The 23,314-nt window shown below is 48.8% G+C and overlaps 1 protein-coding gene across 11 annotated transcripts; it reads right to left on the reverse strand.

The window, feature by feature from the left end:
• Nucleotides 1-18: 18 nt before the first annotated feature.
• MSANTD2 (Myb/SANT DNA binding domain containing 2) lies at nt 19-22,059 on the reverse strand. Of its 11 annotated transcripts, none has more exons than XM_050983559.1 (6): nt 12,272-12,527; nt 10,863-10,945; nt 10,183-10,225; nt 9,336-9,594; nt 7,607-7,667; nt 19-1,920 (listed from the first exon to the last, which is right to left on the reverse strand). In XM_050983559.1, the coding sequence occupies exons 3-6, from the start codon at nt 10,192-10,194 to the stop codon at nt 1,068-1,070; spliced, it is 1,185 nt and encodes a 394-aa protein (XP_050839516.1). In that variant the 5' UTR covers nt 10,195-10,225; nt 10,863-10,945; nt 12,272-12,527; the 3' UTR covers nt 19-1,067. The 11 variants fall into 11 exon arrangements, 5 of the variants coding, with proteins under 5 accessions (XP_050839516.1, XP_050839514.1, XP_050839517.1 ...); XM_050983557.1 differs by having other exon boundaries at nt 10,183-10,228; XM_050983560.1 differs by having other exon boundaries at nt 10,183-10,228; nt 12,391-12,521.
• Nucleotides 22,060-23,314: the final 1,255 nt, after the last annotated feature.

The following is a 23,314-nucleotide window of genomic DNA, read 5'->3' on the forward strand; positions in this document are numbered from 1 at the left end:
ACCCCCCTCCCACTCCCTCCCCCTCCCCACCTTCCCCTTCTCACAGCTTTGATTGTATCCATAAGCAATGGGTCGACAACAAAACAAATAAAAATAATAATTGTTTTTTCCCAGCTGCCAGGTTGTTCTCACAGAGAGTTTTGGAACTCGATTTAAAAAAAAAAGAAAAGGAAAAAAGGAAACTGAAAGGAGAAGAAGAAAAGACAAAAAAAGGGTAAAAAGTGAAAATAGAAATAATAAAAAAACACTAAATGAAAAGAAGCAAAAGAAAAAAAAAGGAAAATGATAAAGAAATTAAATTTTAAAAAACAAACAAAAATGACAAGATAAAAAAAAGATAAAAAAGAAAAAACAGGAATAGAGAAAAAAGAAAAAGAAGAGAAAAAGGAGAGAAATAAGAGAAAAAATAATGATTAATAAAGACAGTAAAGAGAAAAATAGGGAAAAAATAATGAGGAAAAAATAAAGAAAAAATAAAAAAGCCAGGAATTATTTTAATGTTATAAAAATAAAATAAAATAAAATAAAATAAAATAAAAGCAGATATGGCAACGCTACTAAGGATGTGGAATACATCACGGAACCCAAAGTCTTTGCAGGCAACACTGTTTGGAGAGAGGAGAACACTCGATGGTGAAAAAAGTGAAGTTCTAAATTATATACAAGATATCTAAGGGTGGCTTTGAAAAACAGTCCCCGGGCTGGGAGTTGGGGTTTCCCTCGCCGTTATCTATTGCTTATTGAGTCAGATCCAGAGTAACACTTAGAGACAGATGCATCCAAATGAGACACCGTGGAATAAAGGAAAGACCAAACCCTCAGTTCTGGTATGACAACGCCGTGTGCACGAGCCTGTCCCATGTGGAATGTACCGACGGTCCCGCGGGCCGGGCACTGCTCCCGGCCCCGCCGCTCCGGCCGCAGCCCCGGCGGGTGGGGAGCGCCGAGCTCCTCGCGGCCCCAGGCGCTGCCAGGCGGAAAAGTCCCTGTGCCCCGATGGGAACGGACAGGATCCGAGTGAGATGGAAAATGGGGCGGAAAGCCCTGATCCTTATGAAGGACGAGACTCAGTTGTTAAATTTTAAGGGGTACCCGATGGCTTTTTCCAGGCACTCTACCAAAGAGCCGGCAGACAGAAAATCCCTCTCCACTTCCACAAATTTGATGTAGATGGATTTGGGTGAGACACCAGGCTCTACGACGCAGTTCTGAGATAAAAAGGCGTTGATCCCGACCCAATCTTTGCTGAAGGTTTTGGTGTTTGCCTGGAAGTGTAAAAACAGGCACTGCTGGAGAGTCCGGACCTCGGCGATGCCGAGGTAACAGTAGATAATCCGGGCAGATTCCATATCCACCCGAAGGGAGGCCTGTGGAGAGGGGACCTCGAGCTCCCCTGGAGTCTCATTGCCGGGGTCAGGTGCCCGGTGCTCAGCCAGAGGGGAGGGGAGCTTCTCGTGGCACTCCTCATATCCAATGGCATACAGGCCAGGGCTTTTTGGGATCCCTCCTGGTAATAAATACTGCACCACGTTCCCTCCGGTGGGTTTGGAGTGAGCGATGGGAATCCAGTCGATCTCCATGTGCAGCTCCAAGCATCTGGCTTCGCTGATGGTGATCTCCAGGAATTTGTAATAAACATTTTTCCAGTTCATTTTCTGTACTCGGGTCATGATCACCCGACCCTCCGGTTTTTCCGAGTTGAAATATTCCCGGAGCCGCTTGCCCAGGGGCACCTGGGAGCTGATCTCCGCGTAGTGGTAACGGATATCCTCCTTCCAGCGGGTGTTGTACCCAATGCCAAAAATGGCCAGTTTGTTAGAAAGGTGGAGCCTGGAGAAGTCCGTCCAGCTCTGAAACAGCTCCCACTTCAACTGGACCGACTCCAAGATTTGCATAATGTTCTGCATGACGTCACGCTTCCTGGAAATTAAGAAACAGGGAGAGAAGGATAAAGGCATCAGAGCTGAAAAACCTTCCCAAGCAATGCACCAACATTCAGAAAATATTAATCCCCATCAGCTTTCTTGCCTGACTTTTCTTACTACTACATTTCTGGGGCAGTTTATGGGTCGTAATAACGTCCTGACGGGGGAATTTTAAATGAATCTTGACAAAACAAAAACAAACCCAACCACAACTCCTCCTGATATCAAAGCATCTCCAAGGAAGCATGTATCTGGCACTGCTGAATAAATACAGACTTAACAACTGGGTCATTCCTTACAATCCTGGGCTTCTGTCGGCACATGGTTCATGAGCTGCATCCCAAACTCACAACCGCCACTCAAAACACTTCTGCCTCATTGTTATCCCCAAATTAATGCCAGCAAATGGGACTGTAATTGTAAAAACCCCAATGGAAGCATGAAGCCACTCCCCAGGGCTCTGTCCCAGTGCTGGGGTAGAAACACAGCTCAAGGGACCAAACCCCTGGAGCAGAAGATGCTCCCAGACACATCCCAGATGCTGTGGGATGGACAGTGACAATCCCTCTAGACAGCCAATTCAGAAATCCCCACACTCCCAAAAATGTGTTTTCACTTCCAGCAGCAAGGTTTCAGAGAGGGATTTACATCAGGAGAGAGCATCTGCGTGCACCTGCAGCCAGCTGGAACAGCTTCCTCCAGGATAAATGAGACCATCAGGGTGTAATTAGCTGGTAGGGAGAACTCCTAATTTGGGAAGTTATTGTCCTATAATCAAAGCTGTAGAAGATAATGCAACTCGTTTGCTAACAGAGAAACCTCTCTTGGTCCAACAAATGGGATGTAAAAGATCTTTCCATGCAACTCTCCTTCCTTTATCCGTTGTGCCTCATCTGAAAAGCTGAACTGGGGAGGCCACTGTGCTCCCAGGAGGATTTCTTCTCCTTCCACATCCCACCAGGAGGACATACTGTACCATGTGACACAGGTCTTGTGCAGGGCACATGCAAATTTCCCTGCAGATTCCTCAAGATCACTTGAGCTCCCAAAATCCAGCCCTTCCCAACAGAGTCCTGCACCAGACTGGTGAGGGACACGAAGACTCTAAGAGCAGACATGACACCCCACAACCAAGGCTGACTGTGGCAGGTGCATTCCTGCCCAATAAATCCCTACGGGGAGTAGGTGTTCTTCCATCACAATGTATCTAAGGGTCCAAAGAAAACTGGACTGGGAGCTGCAGAGCCTTCCTGTGGTGCTGGGGAGGCCCCACTTTAGAGCTTTTCATCCCAAGAAACCTTTTACAGGTCTAACTCCAAGGCACGTGATTCTGACAAGGTTCTCCAACTGCTGGGTGTCCTCTGGGCTCAGGACACAGAGCTCTGGTTTGACATGATGGTTGGTGCACACCATCTGCAATCCTCACCTGTGCTGTCCAAGCCCCCCCCAAGCCTTTCTGAGCATCCAGGCTGGGACAGCTCCCTCCTCACAGTGACACTGGCACCACATCCATCACCATCTCATCAACCTCACCTGCCTTGTAGCACCAACCGTGTCAGAAATTCCCTGAAAAGACCTTCAAAGGCATTTTGGGAAGTACATTTCCACCCCAACTGGAGTGTAACTGAGTTTCTAAAGCACTGAGGAAGAACAGGCTAGACAAGCAGAGCCCAGAGGTTCTTAAAAACACTGATTCCATCAGCACTGAAGTTGTAACTACAAGTTATTCTGAGGAGTCAGTTCCACTACCTGGCAGCAATAGAGAGAAATCCCAGACATGTTTACCCCAAATCCATTTCCATTTACTCAAACACTGTGGCAAAACTCATTTAAAACTTCGGTGATGCTTTGCCATGCTTGGAAAATATCTTTTCTGAAGCTTCTGGAAGTGCAAGTTTACCTTCTGGGCACAAGGGGGTAGGACAGCCAAGGGGACAGGGCAGTGCTGGAGCACAACTCGGTGTCTCAGCACTGGCACACACGCTCCACTCCTGACAGCAGCTGAGCTCCAGTCATCCCCTTCCCAAGGCAAAGACAGGAGAGCACAGCGTGGGCAGGTTTTCATTCAACAGCTGAGGAGCAGAGTGAGGAACTGAAAGCAAAGCCCCCACCTTTATTAAGTGCACTATAAATACTCTGCTCGGTTTAGCTCGGCACAACCCAGACCCGAGCTTGGCTGCATTAGTCACTGCAACTGCTCCTGCAGGGAATGGGAATCACTGCATGAGAGCAGAGCTTCAGCAGCAGACTGAGAAGGGCTTTCCACAAAGTACCAACTGCTTCCAGCACAGAGGAGAACAGGGAAAAATGAATCTTAAGGAGTTTTGCTTTTCAGGTTTAGCATCTTCTCGCTTTTGCCAGGACCTGACTTGGCTGAGCTTTGAATTCCCAGGCTGTATCCAGGATCTTGACAACTTAGCCAAGCAAAGATATCATAAGCAGTAAGAATTACTATTATTGAATTATTAATTTCAAATGTAATTTTCATTCATTTAACAATTAAAAATTATTTATTAAACATGTACTTATGTATTTGCTTTATTTGTATTGTTAATATGATTCATTTTTCAGGAGGACAATGGGAGCTGAGCAGAGAGTTTAACCTGTTGTGTGTCTCAGGACAATCTCACTTTTCAGCTGCAGAAGGTGCCCTAGAGCTGGATTTTCCTTCATCATCAAACCATCACCTCCCTGCTGGAGTCTGGGACCTGCATTTCTTCCTCCTTGGAAGCTTTTGCAATTCAAATGAGGAAAATCTTGAGACAAGAGTAGGCGCAAATTTGTTCTAAGGCGCTGCTTCCAAACCAGGCAGACTTCAAAGGGCCCAGAACAGCTGCTTGCAGTAAGATCCACAAGCTTTCTCTAGCTCATCTTCCCAAAGCCAGCAGTGAATCAAACCACTTTTTAAAGTCTCTAAGTAGCATTTCACTTTTCAAAACTCTTTATTTGGAGACAACAGCCAAGGGCAGGCAACAGCAGAGCTGACATGGGGAAGGATCATCCTGATGGAGGATGGGACACGTACACAGGTTACATACTGCCCCTTGCTTCCCATACTGTCAAAAATAAAGTGAAAGTTGGGAAGTCCCTGTGTGTCACAGACTCAGAACACTTTGGCCTGCAAGGCACCTAAAAAGCCCATCTCATTCCCATCGCTACCATGGACAGGGACAGCTTCCACTAGACCAGGCTGATCCAAGCCCCATCCAGCCTGGCCTTGGACACTTCCAGGGATCCAGGGCCTCCCCACCTTCACAGGGTTATTCCTTCCCAATAACCCATCTAACCCTCTGGCAGTGGAAGCCATTCCCTGTGTCCTGTCCCTCCATCCCTTGTCCCCAGACCCTCTCCAGCTCTCCTGGAGCCCCTGCAGGCACTGGCAGGGCTCTAAGGTCTCCCTGGAGCCTTCTCTCCAGGTAAACACTTCCAGCTTTTCCAGCCTGGCTCCAGAGCAGAGGGGCTCTGGCCTTTGCAGCACCTTTACCATGTCTCCCTAGAGGAGCCCATGGCTGTCTCTGTGTCACCTGGAGACACTGCCTGAGTGGGGCAGCTGTGCTGTCCAACATTGTTGGGAAGCTCAGAGGACATGGGACACCTGCCCTCTGACACCTGCTGGAGCCCAGAGGAGGCCATGGAGATGCTCCAAGAGCTGGAGCCCCTCTGCTCTGGAGCCAGGCTGGGAGAGCTGGGGGTGTTTATCTGGAGAGGAGAAGGCTCTGGGGAAAGCTGGAGAGGGACTTGGGACAGTAGATGGAGTGACAGGACAAGGGGGAGTGCCTTCTCACGGCCAGAGGGCAGGGATGGATGGGATATTGGGAAGGAATTCTTCTCTGTGAGGGAGGTGAGGCCCTGGCACAGGGTGCCCAGAGCAGCTGGGGCTGCCCCTGGATATCTGGGATGGTCCAAGGCCAGGCTGGACAGGGCATGGAGCAACCTGGGATAGTGGAAGGTGTCCCTGCCATGGCAGAGGATTGGAAGGAGATGAGCTTTAAGGTCCCTTCCAACTCAAACCATTCTAGAATTCTGTTTCTCTATGTCCAAAAGCACACAAGTTTCACCCGGATTTGAATGATTTCTGGAGACAATTTCTGCTGAAAATCTGCCCTTGACCAAGAAGGCAGATGAACCCAACTTTGAAGTAGGCTATCTGCATTTTACAATGCCGTGCAAAGAGGTGAAAGAGTCTGACAACTATTTATCTACTGTGGCTTTTAGATGAAATTGTATTTTTTTAAGATAATGAATAAATAGCCAGCTTATCTTTGTATCAGCTGTGCATCTTCTGACTGCTTTTAACCTACTGAGTCGGAGTTTACAAATTCCTTCTCCTCACAGACAAAGGGAAAAGCAGCTTTTAGCAAATCCATGCATTGGAAAATGCTCTGTGCTTCCACTCTGCACGTAGGATGAGTTTATCACTGGCTTCACAAAATGCCCCAGAGTTCAGAGACTCCACTGCATTTTAGAGGGAATTTGGGGGGAAAAATGAACATAAAACTTTAAAAGGTCTCATTTACCAAAATCTAATTCAGCTGTTCACATACACATTAAAACTTGGAAGAGAAAATTCATGTGGTCCAAGCCTTTGCCTCAGGAAATTCAGGATTATTTGCTATGGAGCTCCTTAAAGGTAAAACTACTCCACAAGAGCATGAAGAAACTGTTCAAAGTGGCAGTAACAAAGTTTATATTGAAAAAGCTATTTTTCTCCAGGTTGTCCCTGAGTTGTTAAAAGGAATTTGCTCCATGTAAAGAAAAAAAGTCACCTTTGGCTACGTGAGTATACACTTGAAGTGAGGAGTCTGCCAAAGCTGCACCACTGACATGGAAGCATCTTGCTAATTATTTTTCTTTTCTTTTTCTTTTCTCAAGTTATTTTATTTTAAATTTATTTCTCTTTTTACTTATTTATATTTTTGTTAAAATTTTTAGAGACTTTTTTTTTCCACTGAGTTATAGTACAAAGCCTCTGTTCTTTATGACTCATCAGGGATGTTCTGTTGCTGTTCCCAGTGCTGGTGACCTCCTACCCTACAGCAGCTGATTTTCTACCATGGAAAATCCCAGAAACACTAAAACCCACTGGTGTGAGGGTTCCTGTGAGGATCCCCAAAGGATCTGTGAGCCTGGGCTCACTCCCACTGCAGACAGACACACAACCACCCCTAAAGGCTGGCAGAAAGCTGCCCTGGAGAGAGTAAATACAGCAGAGTTCCTTTCATTTTTGGGAATGCTCTGTGTTATTGTTGGAGAGGCAAGGGAGAGTCGCATGCCCAAAGCATTCAAAAGGCTCCAGTGTTTGCTAGATTAAACCTAGCCAAAAGGTTACCAGTAAGGTCTGGAAAGTTATAAAAATGAAAGTCAGAGACTCCTAAGCTTTGGCATGCCTTCCCACCAAAGAAGGGAGCTGCTCTTGTGGATTCTATCCGTGGTCTAAGTCCTCACACCCATGTAGTAAGTCTCGTTTTGTTTGCTGAATGGCAAAGCCAAGGAGAAACAGAGTTGTGAAGCTTTTCAGCTGTTCTGAGGTAATGGGAATAATGCATAAAGCAGATTCAACTGTATGAATAGCCTTGCACAATGTATTTATAATTATAAACAGAAGTTTCAAATATCCTCCCCTCCTGCACATTATCCCCAGGGAAATACATTCCAGGGTAAAACATTCATAAATTACTTACTGCGTGTCTTCTGAAGATTCCTGTTTTATCTTTAATGTTCTTTTCGTGGTAGGCATTTCATCTGAAAGGTAAAATTCCAACACATAATTAGATTTTAAATAATGTTCTTAGGGTTTTTTTTTTTTTAAGAGCTTGAAATTAAATAAAAAATAAATCTGAGTTGCTTCCTAAGCCAGGCAGTCTGCTGGAGTTCTGCATGAGGCAGCTCCAGCTCCTACACGCTCTGTAATTGATTGTAATTTGGAAGAGATATGTTTAGTTAAGATCTGAATCTCTCTCAAAACCTTTCATGGACAAGGCTCCAGTCCCATCCATTAAATCACACATTGACAGAATTGAAAACTACATTGTTTCAAGGAAAAAAATAAGAAAAAGCAATTCTGCTTCTAATGGCACATTTCAAGAGGAAGCAGCAGCAGAGCTGCATCTGTGTTCAATTCAGCCGTTGTGTGCCAAGTGCTTTGCTCACAACTTCTGAGCGTGAAGGGCATCGTCAGCCCAAGCGCACGCAAATGTCCCTGAAAGTGGTGACAAACCAGGAGATCCCAGCCTGACTCACCACAACAAGCCACACCAGACAGAATTAGCCATCATTTACATACGTTTTGTAACGTTTTCTTCTCCCCACTGTTTCTCTCCTACATATTTCTGACTTTTAAAGCCCCCAGGGAAGGAGTCTGAGGAACTGGAACGCGGTTAACAGCCAACTTGCAAATTTTAACATTAAACGGCGATCTCAGGCTCTTCCAAAGCATCCTGACTCACCAGTCCCCCAAACACAGATGTGTACAGATACCCAATTGCATCTCCTCTCCCTCTTTCATCCTATAAATTGGGAAATTTATAGGAAATTTTTCTCCTTTAGGGGAAAAAAAAAAGCCTTTATACAATTCGCCTTCTTCACGTGCATCTCCAGTGGATCTGATTAACTAAAAGCTCCTGCTGTGAAAAAAACCCTGCTCAGGCAAGGGAGGAACACACACCCATAAGAGCAGTAGCTTCAGAGAAATATGCCTCAAGAAACCCACTTCTTCCCAGAACTGCTCAGATTGGAGAGTGCTTTGCATCAGGGATGTGGTACCCTGATCTGTTTAACAAAGTTCAAAAAGCCATGAGCAACAATTAAACCTCCAAATTAATTGAAAATTTGACTTTCAGGCAGAGACAGCAATAATTCAGGCAAGAAAAGTACATAGAAGTTTGGTTTAGGTCTCAAAAATCAAGTGTGAGTTTGCTTGCTATTTTTTCATTTTAAAAAAGGCCATACCTCTGAATATAGATATACTGACATGCTTAATATCAATATATCAAGGTAAATAAGAAAGAGCAACATTTTTTTACAGTTGTTGGTGTTGCCAGCAGCAGGCTGAAACCCTGTTCACAATTAAAGCAAATGGTGTTTGAATGGTAACACCCAGGTACCACTGGGAGGGAAAATATCTCCTGAATCCCAAGAGGGAAAGTAAAACTGGGAGTGAAAGGACAGACAGGGAAGCTGTCACCTCTGCTGTTCCTGGGCAAACAGCCCTTCTCTCCTCCAGTCCTGATCCATGGCTTGCTTTTGATTAAGTGAGGAATTTCTGCCCCTTTTCTCCCCAAGGATGTGTTTAGCCCAGCGAGCACATTCTGTCCAAGAGGTGAAAGCTGGTACAGAGATCTGTGTGTGCCAGCCAGCCAGGAGCACAGGTGAAGCCCAAGGAGGGAGATGTGCCAAGATGGGATTTCTTACCCAACTCCTGCTCGCCGGTCTGGTAGCAGTGAAGATCCTGACTGTGGTTTCCCCAGTCCTCCTGAGAGTATTCCTCCATCGTGCTGCCATCCGACTCCAGCTCCTGGTACAAGCCACTGCTGTTGATGAGGACGGGCTGGCAGGGCTGGGAGTCCCATCCTCCCTGCCCAAACACCTGCTCCAGCTGCTCAAACGTGTAGCTGCTTTTCCTCTTGCCAACGCCGTGCTCCTTCACGCGGCTGTAGCACCTGCGGAGGGTCTGAGAGAGAGAAGCAGCTCAGTCAGGGCTGTGGGGCTGGACAAGCACACAGGCACTCACACACAGTCACACAGGCAGAGTTTAGGGCTTTGAGGGTTATTTCTGTTGGTCATATTTGCCCCACGCTCATGAGCAATGCTGCCAAATTAATCTACACCCACCAGGAAGCATCACATAAATCCAACATTCCCGCTTAGCGTTAACATCTATGACACAGGACAAGTTGTGTAGCAGCTACAGATTCCTCAGATTTAACTTGGGTAATTTATTCTCTTTCTCACTTAAAAAAAAAAAAATCCCCAGATGTCCTATGGATGCAGGGAAAAAATAAAATAAAAATACCAAGAGCCCCCCAATCAGAGACACCAATCAGCCAGGAAAATGCACACCTACTATGAGGAGGAGTAAGCAGAGCTGGTGTTGTGCCCACAGCTTGGAGAGGGGAAAGCAGGGAGGAGAGAGAAAGGAAAACAGAAAGATTTCCCCCAAAAGCAAAGACAGTCCAACCTTCCTTACTCTGGTAAGAAGACACAAGTTACAAAATGGATACGCCTAAGCTATTCAGCTAGGAAAATATTTATTACTTACATATTTTTGCATTCCTTACTAACTCACTCTGTCTCTTGTGAAGCTGCTGAAATTTAAAAGAGGTCAAATCAATAATGCTCCCAGTTCCCAGACTTTGATATCAAGCATCAAGTAAGTAACAGCACTGAGGTGGCTTGGTAAGAGCAGTCTCTCAAACAGAGCTGGGGCAGAACCTCCCACAGAGATGCCAAAGCCTCACCCACTTCTGGTGATCCCTTTGACATCCCACATCAAGGGCAAAGCCACTTCATTGCTGCTGGATAAGCCTATGGTTCCATCCATGTTTTCCCCCTAATCTGGAGCAAAAAGACATCAACTTGGGGGTAAAAACCTAAAGCTTTCTACACAACCCTCAATGTGGTTTTAATTCTACCACTGCTCTGATTTTGAAAGACAATGATATGCCCCAGGTTTTCTGGGTCTTGGGTATTTTTTCAGATTGATAAACTGCTAGAAAACATTAAGTTTTTTAAAAATTAGATTCATCAGATTACTGAGGTTCTAAGTTGAGTGGCAAAGCTGTCTCCAGAAATCAAGAGAGGCATTAATTTGGGAAGGACTAATCCTGCTCCCTTGCTTTCTGCAGGAGGACTGTAATGGACACATCATTACAAAAACTACTTGGTGTTTTTTCCCCCCAAAGAAAGGAACTTTTAAAACTCCAGAAAGCTGGAACCTACCTAATGCTCCTCATACACTGGTTTAACAGCATCAGCAGCAAAGGGATACATTTCTAACCAGTTTCCTCCTGAGATTCAGAGCCCTGGGGGCAGAAGCAAAACCGCTAAGCAGCAAGTCAGTATTACCCTGCTGTTTTAAACAAAAACACACGAAAACAACACAAAATAAAAAATAACCCAGATAAACACACAGGCAACAACAGGCATGAGTTATTCCACGGTTTAAGGTGGAACCCTTCTCACGTTTGCCATTACTACCTCAGGAGAAACAGGCAGATCCTCTTTGGATGGACACCAGCACATTTTAACTTTCTGTCTGTGAGCAGGGTGGAAAACAACCTGCTGTGGCAACCCAGCAACAGAAACCTGTTGGTATTTGCTGGTGCAAAGAGGGTTCCCTCAGGCTGGGGTATAGATACACTTGGTTGTTAGAACTCAGCTTTCTCACTCCAATTTGTCCACTTTCAGCTCAAATCTCACTGATCAATAAGGGCAAAGTCATTTCACTCCCAGACTCTAAAATCCACCCAAGTTAGATTTTTTAAAATATATTTCCCAGGCCCCAGTTCTTGTACCTGTGCCAGCTTCTCCATAGGAGTTAAACATGGATTTAGAGCCTCCAGCTGAATTTATTAGCAGCCTTCAAGTGAAAGAAACTGTTTCCAAAGCATCCCTATGCTTGGCCAAGCCCTCTGGGAATGCCCCACACTCACAGTCACTCTACTTTCACACCCTATTTTCAGCATGTGCTTCAAACATCTCTCCCCACCAATGAGGTTATGGAGAATCCCACACTAGGTTGTAGCCTAGTTGTAATTAATTATTTCAGTCAGTCTGCAATCTGGCTTATTTTACTATCAAAATAATTTAGCAGCAAGTCAATGCAGACAAGTAGAAAAACTAAAGGGAGCAACAGAGGAAGGGGGATGAAAATAAATGAGCAATAGTGTGACTGCTCATAACTCTTAAAGGTGAAGACACTTTTGGGGGTACTGCCCAGATGCTCACCTGGTTGTGTTACCTCTGCTTCTGCAAGCAGATAACCTAAAATTTGAGGGAAATAATCTCAAATGTAGGGATTTCCAAAGCACCAAAGGGCCTGTGGCTAAGCAGCTGGTGGCTCCTTGGTCTTGTGTGCTGGACAATCAAGATTCCTGCTAGCTCTTTCTTCTTGGAGGCTCTCCCCACTGTCTCCAACAGGCAGTCCCTACTACTTCTCCTGATGTTCCCTCCAAATACCACGAGTCAGCCTTGCTTCACATAAGTCTACAGGCTTCTCTTCTGAGAGCCTGGTAAGAACTAAATAATTGCTCAGACCTCAGGAAACCTGGACATTTTATAATCCTCAACCTTTCTCTCACCATTTTATTCTGCTCTCCAAGATCTAAGATCTGGTTTTTCTTACGCACCTCCTCTACTCCTCCCGGTGTCCAGCTCAACTCCTGCTCCGTGGTTCCTGAAGTGCACATACACAGATTGATACAGATACAGAAAGCAGGAAATTTAGGACAAGTAACTGAAAACAGACCTGATCACTGCCCAGTGACTGCTCAGACTGGAAGAGACCGAGGCTTTTGCTTATTGTTCTGCAACACTGCCTGCAACACGAACACACATTATCCCCACTTAATTTATAATCAGGAAAACCAAAGGAGGAGACAGTCACAAAGCTCATTGTGGATTTTCTCACCATTTCTAACTCACGAGTCCTCATCTCTACAAGTGAAGCCACCGAAGAACCTGGAGCTCTGCAGAACTGCAGGATGAGGATGAGAAAAACCTTTAGGAAGGCTGCAGACATGGTCCTCCTCCCAGCAAAAAAATAAGATGAGGGAGGACCAGACCACAGCAAGCTTTTTATATATAACCTAAGGTCATTCAACATGGAATTCCAGATCCCTGAACTGAGACATGCTTTACTCAGAGAGAAGCTATGGGCTCTGCAGAGCAGTTTGGTGGCCTGTGGCTGTGTGTACATTCACCTGTTTAAGTTGATTCATTTATAGCAGCCTAAAGGGGTCCAGATGTCCCAGAGCACCACCTAGCACAACACTCAGCTTCAAAGAGGCTCTTTTACTTAAAGCAGAGGAGTTCTCAGCTTTATATCCCGAATAAAGAACAGCAGTGCCAAACAGCTCCCTCCCTCAGCATGCCAGGATACTCACAGCAAACACAAGACGAAACTACACTTTTCAAAAGAAAACAGCTTTTGAAGCCTGGAGTGGTTGTAGGGGACAGTGAAAGGTCTCAAAGCCTCCATTTTTAAGTTCCTGGGAGCAGAAGGTAACAAATCTGTGCAATAACTTCAGCTTGTGAACTTTTAGGTTAAAAGCTATGTGCAAGGTAGGAGAACACAAGACTTACATGGGGTACTGCCTCAACAAGCCCCATTTCTGTGGTTTATCAAAAACAAAATGAGAAAAGCAGCATCTCAAACTCTTGGGAGAGCCACACACCACTACAGGAAGGCAGCTGATGACACCAATGCATCTCCAGCATGAGGCCCCAAATAGGAATACCCTCTGCAGAATGTGAGAGCCCAGCACCCAGACCCCCAAGAGCTCAGGGTCAGTCCCAGGAGCTGCTGCAGCCTAGTCTGCAAAGGCTCCAGCCCCACAGCTGGCTGCACATCTGCACTGTCCCCAAGCACAGCACTGGGGCCATGATGGCTGTCACAGTGAATCACTCTCTATATCAACAGCAAGGCCTTGGTTGTGTCCTGATTTACCCAAACACACAAGGACTTCCTGAAGGATTTGGCTCTGGTACAGCGGAAAAGTGATGGGAATGCCCTCACAAGAGGGGAGAAGGGCTGGGGGTAAATATAGACAAGCTGATTGTCTTGACTGAGGTAAGAACAAATCTCTCTTTGGACCATGAAGAAACCAAGTCACCCTGGCAGACACAGGGAGGGGGATATCAGCTGAGGCAGGGCAGACTCGGGTTTTTGTCAGGGAGAGCTGGAACTGAACAAAAAACTCACAGCCACCACTGCCAGTTTCTAAACCACAATTAAATATAACACAAAACAAACCCCTCTTGCCTGGACAGGAATTATTTACAGAAGCTCCACAGCCAATTGCAGAGGTCAGCCCCCAGGAGACAGGACTTAGCCAAGAGTGAAAGAAGCTGGGGTTTAACAGGCTGTGTCCCATCAGGGTGAGGAAACCAGTGACCTGTGGGGCTGTGACAACAGAGCCCACAGTGCTGTGAGCTCAAATCAACCTCCTGGGAAGATGCTCCACTGCTTGCTGCTATCAGAATGCTGAGGATACTCAGACCCTCATCAGGGATTTGTTGCTAATTGAGTCAGACCCCTAGAGAGGAGACTCCAGCACTGCCTGCAGAAAGGCTGGCAGGTGGGCACCTCTGTCTCTCGACGCTCCTGGTTTTCTTAAACCCAAACTAGATGAAAATAATAGGAATGAACTTGTTAGAGCTTGAGAAGGCAGAAAAGCACCACTCTCCTCCAGATCCACCAAGCCAATGACTTTGTAAAGAGTTTGGATGTAGTGGGTGATCCTCCAGACAGAGCTCAGCTTTCAGAGATCACTGAATCACAGAATACCCCAAGTTGGAAGGGACCCACAAGGATCATCCAGTCCAACTCCTACCCTGCCCAGACAACCCAACAATCCCATCTTGTGTCTGACGGTGCTGCCCAAATGCTCCTGGAGCTCTTGCAGGATCAGTGCTATGACCATTCCCTGGGAAGCCTGTGTAGGTACCCAACCACCCTCTGGGGAAAGAACCTTTTCCTGATATCCAGCCTAAAAGGATGAGATGTCTGAGTAAGCTTCAACCTGCTCCTGGCACAACCTGTTCAAACATTACTTACTTTGGAGCAATGAAAGCCACACCTGAGCAGGTCACCTTGCCTTTGGAAACAAGCTCATCAGGACAAACATCATTACACCACTAACAAAACCAGGAAAACCCAAACTGCAGCAGCCTGGATGAAAAGAGGTCTGAGATGTACTCCAGAAGCCATGTCTGTGCAAGTCTCAAGAGATCAGACTCAAATCCCTGCTGGTCCTCACTCTCAAGTGAATGGAGGGAGACCAGAAGCCCATTCAGCAGAGGAAGAGCAGCACAAATCATTCCACAGGTGGGAGGGAAAACACTCCTCTCCACAATAAGCTTTGCTGAAGTGGCACAAAGCATCAGCATGGGCAGCACCACAAGGGAAATGGCTTCTGTCATTCAGAACCCTAAAACACTTGACATCCTTGACATCCCACACTGTCCCAGCTGTGTGATCCTGAGGTCTCTACAGGAAGGTCCACATCACTTCAACTGTGCTGTGAAAATGTCACCAGGGAGACCTATCCCTAAATCCATGGGAAAAGCTGGAACTGAAACACCCAAAGTGACTCAAATCCAAATTTTCACCACAGGTGGTGAAAGGTTTGGTAACAGGTGAGACCACAGCAGCCCAGAAAGCTTTGTCTGCTGGGCCCAGACAAATTTACATACTCAGCAAGAGAGAGGTGAGCAGGAATCTGCCCCTGTGACAACACCTGAAGCACAGTGCAACAATCAGGAGGATTTTTAACATCTTCCCAAGTCCTCCATGGTCAGAGAGCACTACAGGAAAAAACTGTGTGTGCCCAGTCTAGGATTTAATGTTCACAAATCTCCCTCGACGAGATTTAATGCTCAAGTTTTGCAAATCTGTCCTCCTGCAATGAGTTCCTGACCATCAACTGTTTCTGTCTTAACAAGACAACCTCCCAGCTCCCTCTGGGAATCATTCTGCACCCATGGAACGAGCAGTGGATGGCCCAGGTCCACCAGAATGATCAGACCAGAGTATTACAGACACACTACAGGACTGCAGAAGCCACTGGATTGTAAAGACACTAATCCTGTATGTGCAATTCAAGCCAGATTCTTACCAGTTCTTACCACAACAGCACTCTGCAAATACCCCAGCTGAGAGCAAATCCAAGAGTGTTCATTCCACATGACACTCACATCCCAGAAATGCTCCTCTGCCACAGACCCACAAAGGATTGAAACAATTAAATCTGCTTTTTGTCACTGAAGGATTTATTTTTTTCTGATATAAATGTCAACAAAAAGTTGCTCCCACCTACCAGAGCACATGGGAAGCTGGGCTGCTGGGAAGGATTCAAGGAATGGCAAGAAACAGCCCAGCCTGGAAAAGCCAGCACATCTGAATCTATTTAAGCCAAGGGAAGAAGGGGAGGTAACCTGAAGACTTACACACATGACAGCCCAGGGAGTTAATGGGATGGGGACCTGGGACTGAGATAAATTCAAGATAAACACATCACATTCAAAAGAAATAGAAACCCAGAATCATGGAATTGGGTTGGAAGTGACCTTAAAGCACATCTTGTTGCAACCCTCCTGCCATGGCAGGGGACACCTTCCACTATCCCAGTTTGCTCCAAGCCCTGTCCAGCCTGACCCTGGACACTTCCAGGGATGGGGCAGTCACAGCTTCCCTTAGACAGCCCATGCCAGGGCCTCACCACCCTCACAGAGATGAATTGTTTCCTAATATCCAATCTAGCCCTGCCCTGTCACTGGGAAGACATTCCCACTTGCTCTGCCACTCCAGGCCCTTGTAGAAAGTCCCTCTCCATCCTTCTTGTCAGCTCAAATCAAAGGCAAAGTTGCTTTGAAGGTGGAGGGTTGGCAGGTTGCCATGAAATGCACCAAGGTTCCATCATTTGACATTCTGGAATCACAAAGACAGCCCCTCCACTCACTGGACCCAAGGAGGGAATGCTGCTGAAATCCTCTAATGTCCAGCAGCTCACACTAGATCACAGCAAGCATTGCTTCCAAGACAGTTTAGCTGGAGCAGCTTTTGCTGCCTTAAAAAACAATTCCATGCAAGGTTTACAGATTGTTTACATCACAGAGCAGCTAAAACCACAGCCCCCTTCCAAACAAGCCCCACCATCATCATGTTTGTGTTGCCTAAAGCAAGAAATACCAAGAGCTGATAGTCAGGTGTGATTTTCCATCCCTTCCCATTTCATGTGGGTTTGTGGCTCCCTTCTTCGATTTGTTCTTTCTGAAGCACTCAACCAGCATCTTCAAGGTAAATATTTTCCTTCTGAAAAACAAATTACTTCTGTGGACAACCACAGCCCATCCAAAACCTCCAGTCACCCATCTGGAGGGAGGAGGAAGTTGCTACACACAAAAAAAACCCAACAACAGTGGAACTGGATTGGCAGTGATACTTGGGAATTCCTGCAGTCAGGAGTTCAGATGATGGAACTGCTTCTCTTTGAATCAATGGGCTGGCACTAACTCTGGGAAAGGCAAAATAAAAGCAGAACTCACATTTCTGCAGTAGCTGAAGAAATGACATTTTAAAAATGCCCTGAAATTAGTTTTAACAGCAACTTCTAAGAAGGGATTTGTCTCTGCTGGGGAAAGGCTCTCCAGCCAGAGGATTTCCAGCCCTGAAATGCTCTCTCAGCCCAGCTGAGCAATGTGCCATCAGGAGGACGAGTCTTTGATTCCACCTTCCATACAGATGCAAGCAAGAGAAGCAGAAAATCTCCAATGGGTTTTAAAAAAGACCTAAAATCTGGAATTGAAGAAACAACTGGAGCCTGTTATTTCAAGAACATTCTTTTAAAACAAAACAAGCCTTTACTGCCTGAAAACAGCCTTTGACTCACACAGCTCTGACTGCAGCACCTGAGCTCACCTGGGCCTTCCCAGAGCATCCCCTCCCTGCAGCACCTGGGGTGGCTGGAAGAGGATGAATTGATGGAGTTCCAGCACACTGAGGGAACATGTTCCATGGACCCCATGGACTGTGACCTCCAAGCTGTGTGGCCTTCACACAACATCTTCACAGCTCAAGGCAAGGGCTCATTTTCCCATGCTTTAATTCCCAGCAAACCTCCTCCTCCTTTGTGGAAGCATCACCCAGAGCAGAGCACAGGATCCCAGCAAGGCTGGAAAGGGTTTGGCCAAATTCTCCATCACCTGCCTTAAAATCCCAGCTCTAAGGTCAAACCTGAAAACAAACAGCTCTGCATGTGCTGCTGTGGGAAGGTGATGAGTTTCAGGAGAGAAAACCAGGCTAAATCCTTGCTCAGGTACACAGGGAATAGGAAAGGGCTGGATGGAAAGAACAGAGAGTGTCACTGAACAAGGATTAAGGACAGGACACGATTTGAAGGGATGAGGATGCTATGGCACACAGGACAGCTTTTCTGGGAATGCAACAGGCAGAAATCAAGATGTTCCATTCTTCCTGCAGTTCCCAACTGCAGAGCAACCCAAGCCACAAATCTCAGAGCCACCAAGTCGGACTCAAGGTCTCTCTCCAATGAAAAAGCTGCTGGAACAGTTATATGTGAATCCCTAAATTTGAAACAGACCCTCCCAGAGTGGCTCCAACCTGACAGCGGCCTCATTCCAGCTGCTGATGTGCAGAAAAGCAGATGCAGATGGTGAGAGACAGGCAAAAATCTGCATTGGGACCTTTCTGCACACCCTGTTTGAATTAAGAGAGAATGCACCCATGCCATACAACTGGAAAACCCTCTGCTTACAAGCTGACTTGTTCCTTCCCAGCTCAGCTGGCTGTTGAGACTCAAGATTTGGCTGTGTCCAGGGAATGCAGGTGTTGCCAAGGAAAGCAGTATGGCACCCTTGTCTAAAATTCATTTAAAAACTACCTGAACCTGGAATGTTTGAAGCACCATTGATTATCCAGCAGCAAAGCCTCAAGCTTCTGTCCCCTGATGGGCATTAAGCATCCTACAAAATCATGGAAACACAGAATATTTTGGGTAATAAATGGAACAATGCAGCTCCTTCATCACCATCTCCCCAGTTCTGTTTTCAGTGTGGAGGATTCCAAGGTGCCTGTGCCCTCCTCTTGTTCCTGCAGCACATAACAGTTCTCCTGCTCCATCTCAGAAAAATCCATGCATGACCCCTCCACATCCAGGAGTAACTTTTGTTTGTGGTGGACCATGGAAATGTCAAGCAGCCAATCCTGCCTGGAGTCTTACAAAAACTGGGACTTTAGGGTTGGCAACAGCTACCACAACTATCTTGATAATCCCTGTAACAAGGGAAATTCTTGACACCCAGGAGAGCTCACAGCTCTCAACAAGGGCTCATTTCCCAGCAGTTCTAGGCCAAAACCCACTGAGAGCACAGAGGGTTTGGAAAAGCCACATTTCTGCTGCTGCAGATGACTGTGCTGAGGAAGGCCCTCACTGTGGGGATTCAGGATATGCAAAGTTTGGGAGGATGGTGCCAGAGACAGCAGCATTCAGGCAGCTGTTCCTCCCCTGCACGTGGCCTGATGAGAGGCCAGGCTGTGCACAGGAACACTCATGGATGGAAGACAGATAACTCCCTTCCAGCTGGGCATTACAGTGTTGAAGCAGAGCCCACCCCGATGTTCTGCAATCTAGAAACATCTAATAGGTCTGTCAGGAGCTGCTCTTGGTGATAAATATTAGCCTTGAGCTCTTTTACTGCTCTTTGATGGGTGGTTTCTTCCAAGCTTGAGCATTTTAGGAGCAAAGACAAGCTCAAGCCTCACTTCTGAAAGGAAAGTGGGAGAACCTTCAGCTACAAGCAGCTCAGATGGATGGGAATCACCAAAATGCTCCCAAAATCAGCTCCATCGCACAGCACCATCCAAACCCAAACAGCCAGTTCTGGGCTGTTCTGACAGCTAGGTGACACCTCACAAGCTGCCAGCACACCCCAAAACTGGGGCTGGGAGCCTCAACAGCACTGACTCCCATCACAGCCCAAAACCACTGGACAAAGACTGAGCACCTCGAGGAACTTTTCCATCATGCAACTGCCTCTGGCAAAGCTCACAGGTTTGCGTAAGAGCTGATTCAAGCAACAAGCACCTTGAGAGCCACCAGGAAAATTCACAGAATCACTGGGTTGGAAGAGACCTTCAAGATCATCGAATCCAACCCAGCCCAAACACCTCAACTGAACCCTGACACCCAGTGCCACATGCAGGCTTTGTTAAACACACCCAGGGATGGGGACTCCACCACCTCCCTGGGCAGAACATTCCAGAACTTTATCACCCTTTCTTCCTGATATCCAACCTAAACTTCCCTTGGTGCAGCTCAAGGCTGTGTCCTCTGGTTCTGTCAGTGCTGCCTGGTGAATGAGGGACTCCAAGAGGCTTTGCAGTGCAGCAACATTCCTCTCCAGAAAGATTTGGGTGTGTTCAAGGGAAAAAGGTCCCTGAGCAGCAAATGCACAGAGATGAGGGAAATACATTCAGAACACAAAACTTCTACAGGAAGTGAGTTTGTTTTGAGTATCTATTTCCAGGACAGGCTGCTCTAATCAACAGGCATCAAAGTGAAAATCTCTCACTCTCGGACATTCCTGATGCTGCAGCATCCCTTATTCCATGTATTTTCCAAATTAAAGGCAGCCCAGGTGTACACACCTGAACAGCCCCAGCTCAGTTTGGCTACCAGGTGTTTTTAAGGGATGGGAACAACCACTGAGCCTCAGCAATAACAACACATTTATTTCTCACTCCATCAGCATTTGAAGTGGCTGCAGGAGCCTAATGGGTCAGGAAAGGAGAAATCAGAGCCAGAGGGAGGGATCCTCCCAAACATCATCCACATTTACAAACTCAAACCCCACAGTGATTTCCACATCACCCAAATGTCTCCTCTCTCTAAAAGCAGGATGCACAAAGCAGGAACCAAACCCAGTCCTTTTTCCCCAGGGAATGATGGAACTGGAAAGGCCCCTCTGGAAAATACAGCCCATGGGGCTGTTTATCAATTACTCAAGAGGTCTGTGAAGCCACCGAAAACGTTTCTGTTGAGCCAGACTCTACAAAACAGCTCCACAGGAAAGGACAGAGCCAGGAGTGCCAGAGCAACCAGAGCCACCCCTTCTTACTGGGGGAACTGGGAGCCCTGTTTTCCCAAGGGGGCTACAGGGAGCAGCCAGGGCCAGACCCTCATAGACAGAGGATGCTGAAGGACACAGGAGGGGACAGATCCAAGCACAGCACCCACAACACTTGGGGCCAAAGGAGGACACCCACGGGAAAGATCCTGCTGGGGCTGTCCCCACGAGGGGACACAAACAACTGGGATGGTCTGTCCCTCCCCACTCAGGACCACGGGATGCTGCCAGAGCCCACCCATACGAGAGGGACTGAACCCATGGGAAGCAGTGCCTGTGTCCCAAAGGTGCTGCTGGAGACCACAGGGGCAAGGGAGGGACCCAGAGGGCATGGCAGCCAGGAGACACCAAGGGAACCAGGGGATCCAGGCAGCTGAGCCAGGGAATGGGACACCCTGCAGCCAGGGCAAGGGCTGCCCTCCGTGCTGGGGACAACCGTGCCACGGCCAGAGAACGCTCCAGAAAACTGCAGCAGGGACACCCTGAAAGCCAAGCCCTGGGGACACGGTGCTCCCAAAGCCAGGGCCAAAGGACAGGCTGACAACCAGAGCCAGCGCCAAAGGATGCTCAGGACAGATCCTGAGGGACTGAACTCCCGGGACATGATGCCCCAGCCCCAGGAGAAGAGAATGCTCGGGAGAGCAGCTCTGCGGGGAAGCGACCCCAGAGCGCCCCGGGAGCTCACCCAACCCGCGGGCGGGCGGCCGAGCGCGGAGACCCCCGGCCAGCCTCCCCTCCCGTCCCGGGCCGCGCCGCCGCCTCCCCAGGGTACCTTGATGCGCTCCCGGCACTGGGACGGGGTGCGCTCGTAGCCCAGCTCGGCCAGGGCGCGGGAGACGCGCTCGTACATGGCGGGCCCGGGCGCTTTGCTGCCGAACACGGTGCCCGCTCCCTCCAGCTGCTGGTACCGCGCCTCCACCAGCCGCTCATTGCCCCACACGGCGATCAGCGCGTTGGTCTCCGCCGGTGTCCAAGACATCCCGCGGCAGGCGGCGGCCGCGGCGGCGGCGGCGGCGCCGCCGGGCGAGAAGGAGACGGAGGGCGAGGCCCCGCCGCGGGCGCCCAGCGCGGCCCCGCCGGCCGCCGGCCCCGCGCCCAACGGGGAGGCGCCGCTGGGCGTGGAGGGGTCGGACAGGCTGGGGTTGCCGTCGCTGAGCGCGCCCGGTGAGCCCGGCGACAGCACCTCCATCTTGGGGACGCGGAGCGGTGGCTCGGCCGGTGGGAGCTGCGAGGAGCCGCAGGGCGCCGCCATGATGGGGGTGCGCACCGAGCGGGCGGAAGTGACGCGACAGTTGGGGGAGAGACTTCCGGCAGCACGGGGGCGGAGCGCACTTGGGAGGGGCGGTGCCAGAGGAGGCGGTGCCGTGACGCAAAGAGGGGGCGTGATCGGGGGCGTGACCATGACAAGGGGAGAGTGACTGGCGGGGCGGGGGGCGTGGTTCCGCGGAAGAGGCGTGGTCACAGGCGGGTATGGGGCGGGGCACAGGCGTAGTAGGCGCGGTTATAGAATGGGCGGGCACACAGTTTGTGTGGGGAGTGGGCGTGGTCTGTTAGTGGGCGTGGCTCATAGTCTGTACCACCCGAAGTGGGCGTGGCCCTGTATGGGCGGGGCCCCCAGCGGGCAGGGTCCCCTCAGACCCCTCAGGGCAGGGGCCCTTCGACCTCTCCCTCCCATCGCCCGGGATTTGCCTTGGCCCGAGGACCGCAAATGTGCGGCCGAACATCCCAAACAAGTTTAGCCCCGCCAGCCTTGGAGAGGAGCATTCCCATCGTACTGGAGCTGAGCTCGCCCCTCCGGGCGGGGCACCCCCGTCCCTGGTGTGGGCACCCCTGAGACCTGGGCTTCCAGAGCTCCAAACGTCGTTATTGAGCATCCCCCAAGGACTGAGGCTGAGTCCGGGGAGCGGGGACCTCTCTTTTCCCACCGCTTGTCGGCCGAGGCCCTGGTGCCTCCAAAACCCCGGGACCCCAATTAATGGTGACCGTGATTGATGAGCCAGGGCGCAGCTCGCGGGGGGTGGGGGGACACCCCAGCTGCGCCCCAACTCTTCGTTAAGCCAAGACTAACGAGCGTCGGGGAGATTCCACCTCTCCAGACCCCCTCAAACCCCCCCATCCAAGGGGGGTGGTTAGAGAGGCCCTCTGGGACCCCCGCCCGGGTTGGCTAATTAAACGCTTTAATTAGGGCCGTGTTGGTTAAACAAATGGTGGGGTGGCGGGGGAGAAGGATGGAAGGGGACATCCCCCCTGCCTCTGTCTGTCCTGCCCCTGCCGTCCCCGCCTGCAGCGGCGCGAAGCGATCAGGAGTGTAATTATACCCCTCTAATTAGCGGGATTAGGGGCTAGCGGCGGAGCGAGGCTGCGGATGTGGGGGAGGGACCCCACACTCCATCCCCCACCCCGACCGAGCTCTTTGTCACTGCTGTCCCCAGGGAGTGTCCACAAGGGACGTCCCCAATGCCTACATGTCCCCAAACGGATGTCCCTGCTGCCACCACATCCCCGAGGGTGTAATGAGGCGGCGT

The sequence above is a fragment of the Serinus canaria genome, chromosome 24 (assembly GCF_022539315.1).
Source record: "Serinus canaria isolate serCan28SL12 chromosome 24, serCan2020, whole genome shotgun sequence".
In the NCBI taxonomy this organism is placed as follows: Eukaryota; Metazoa; Chordata; class Aves; order Passeriformes; family Fringillidae; genus Serinus; species Serinus canaria.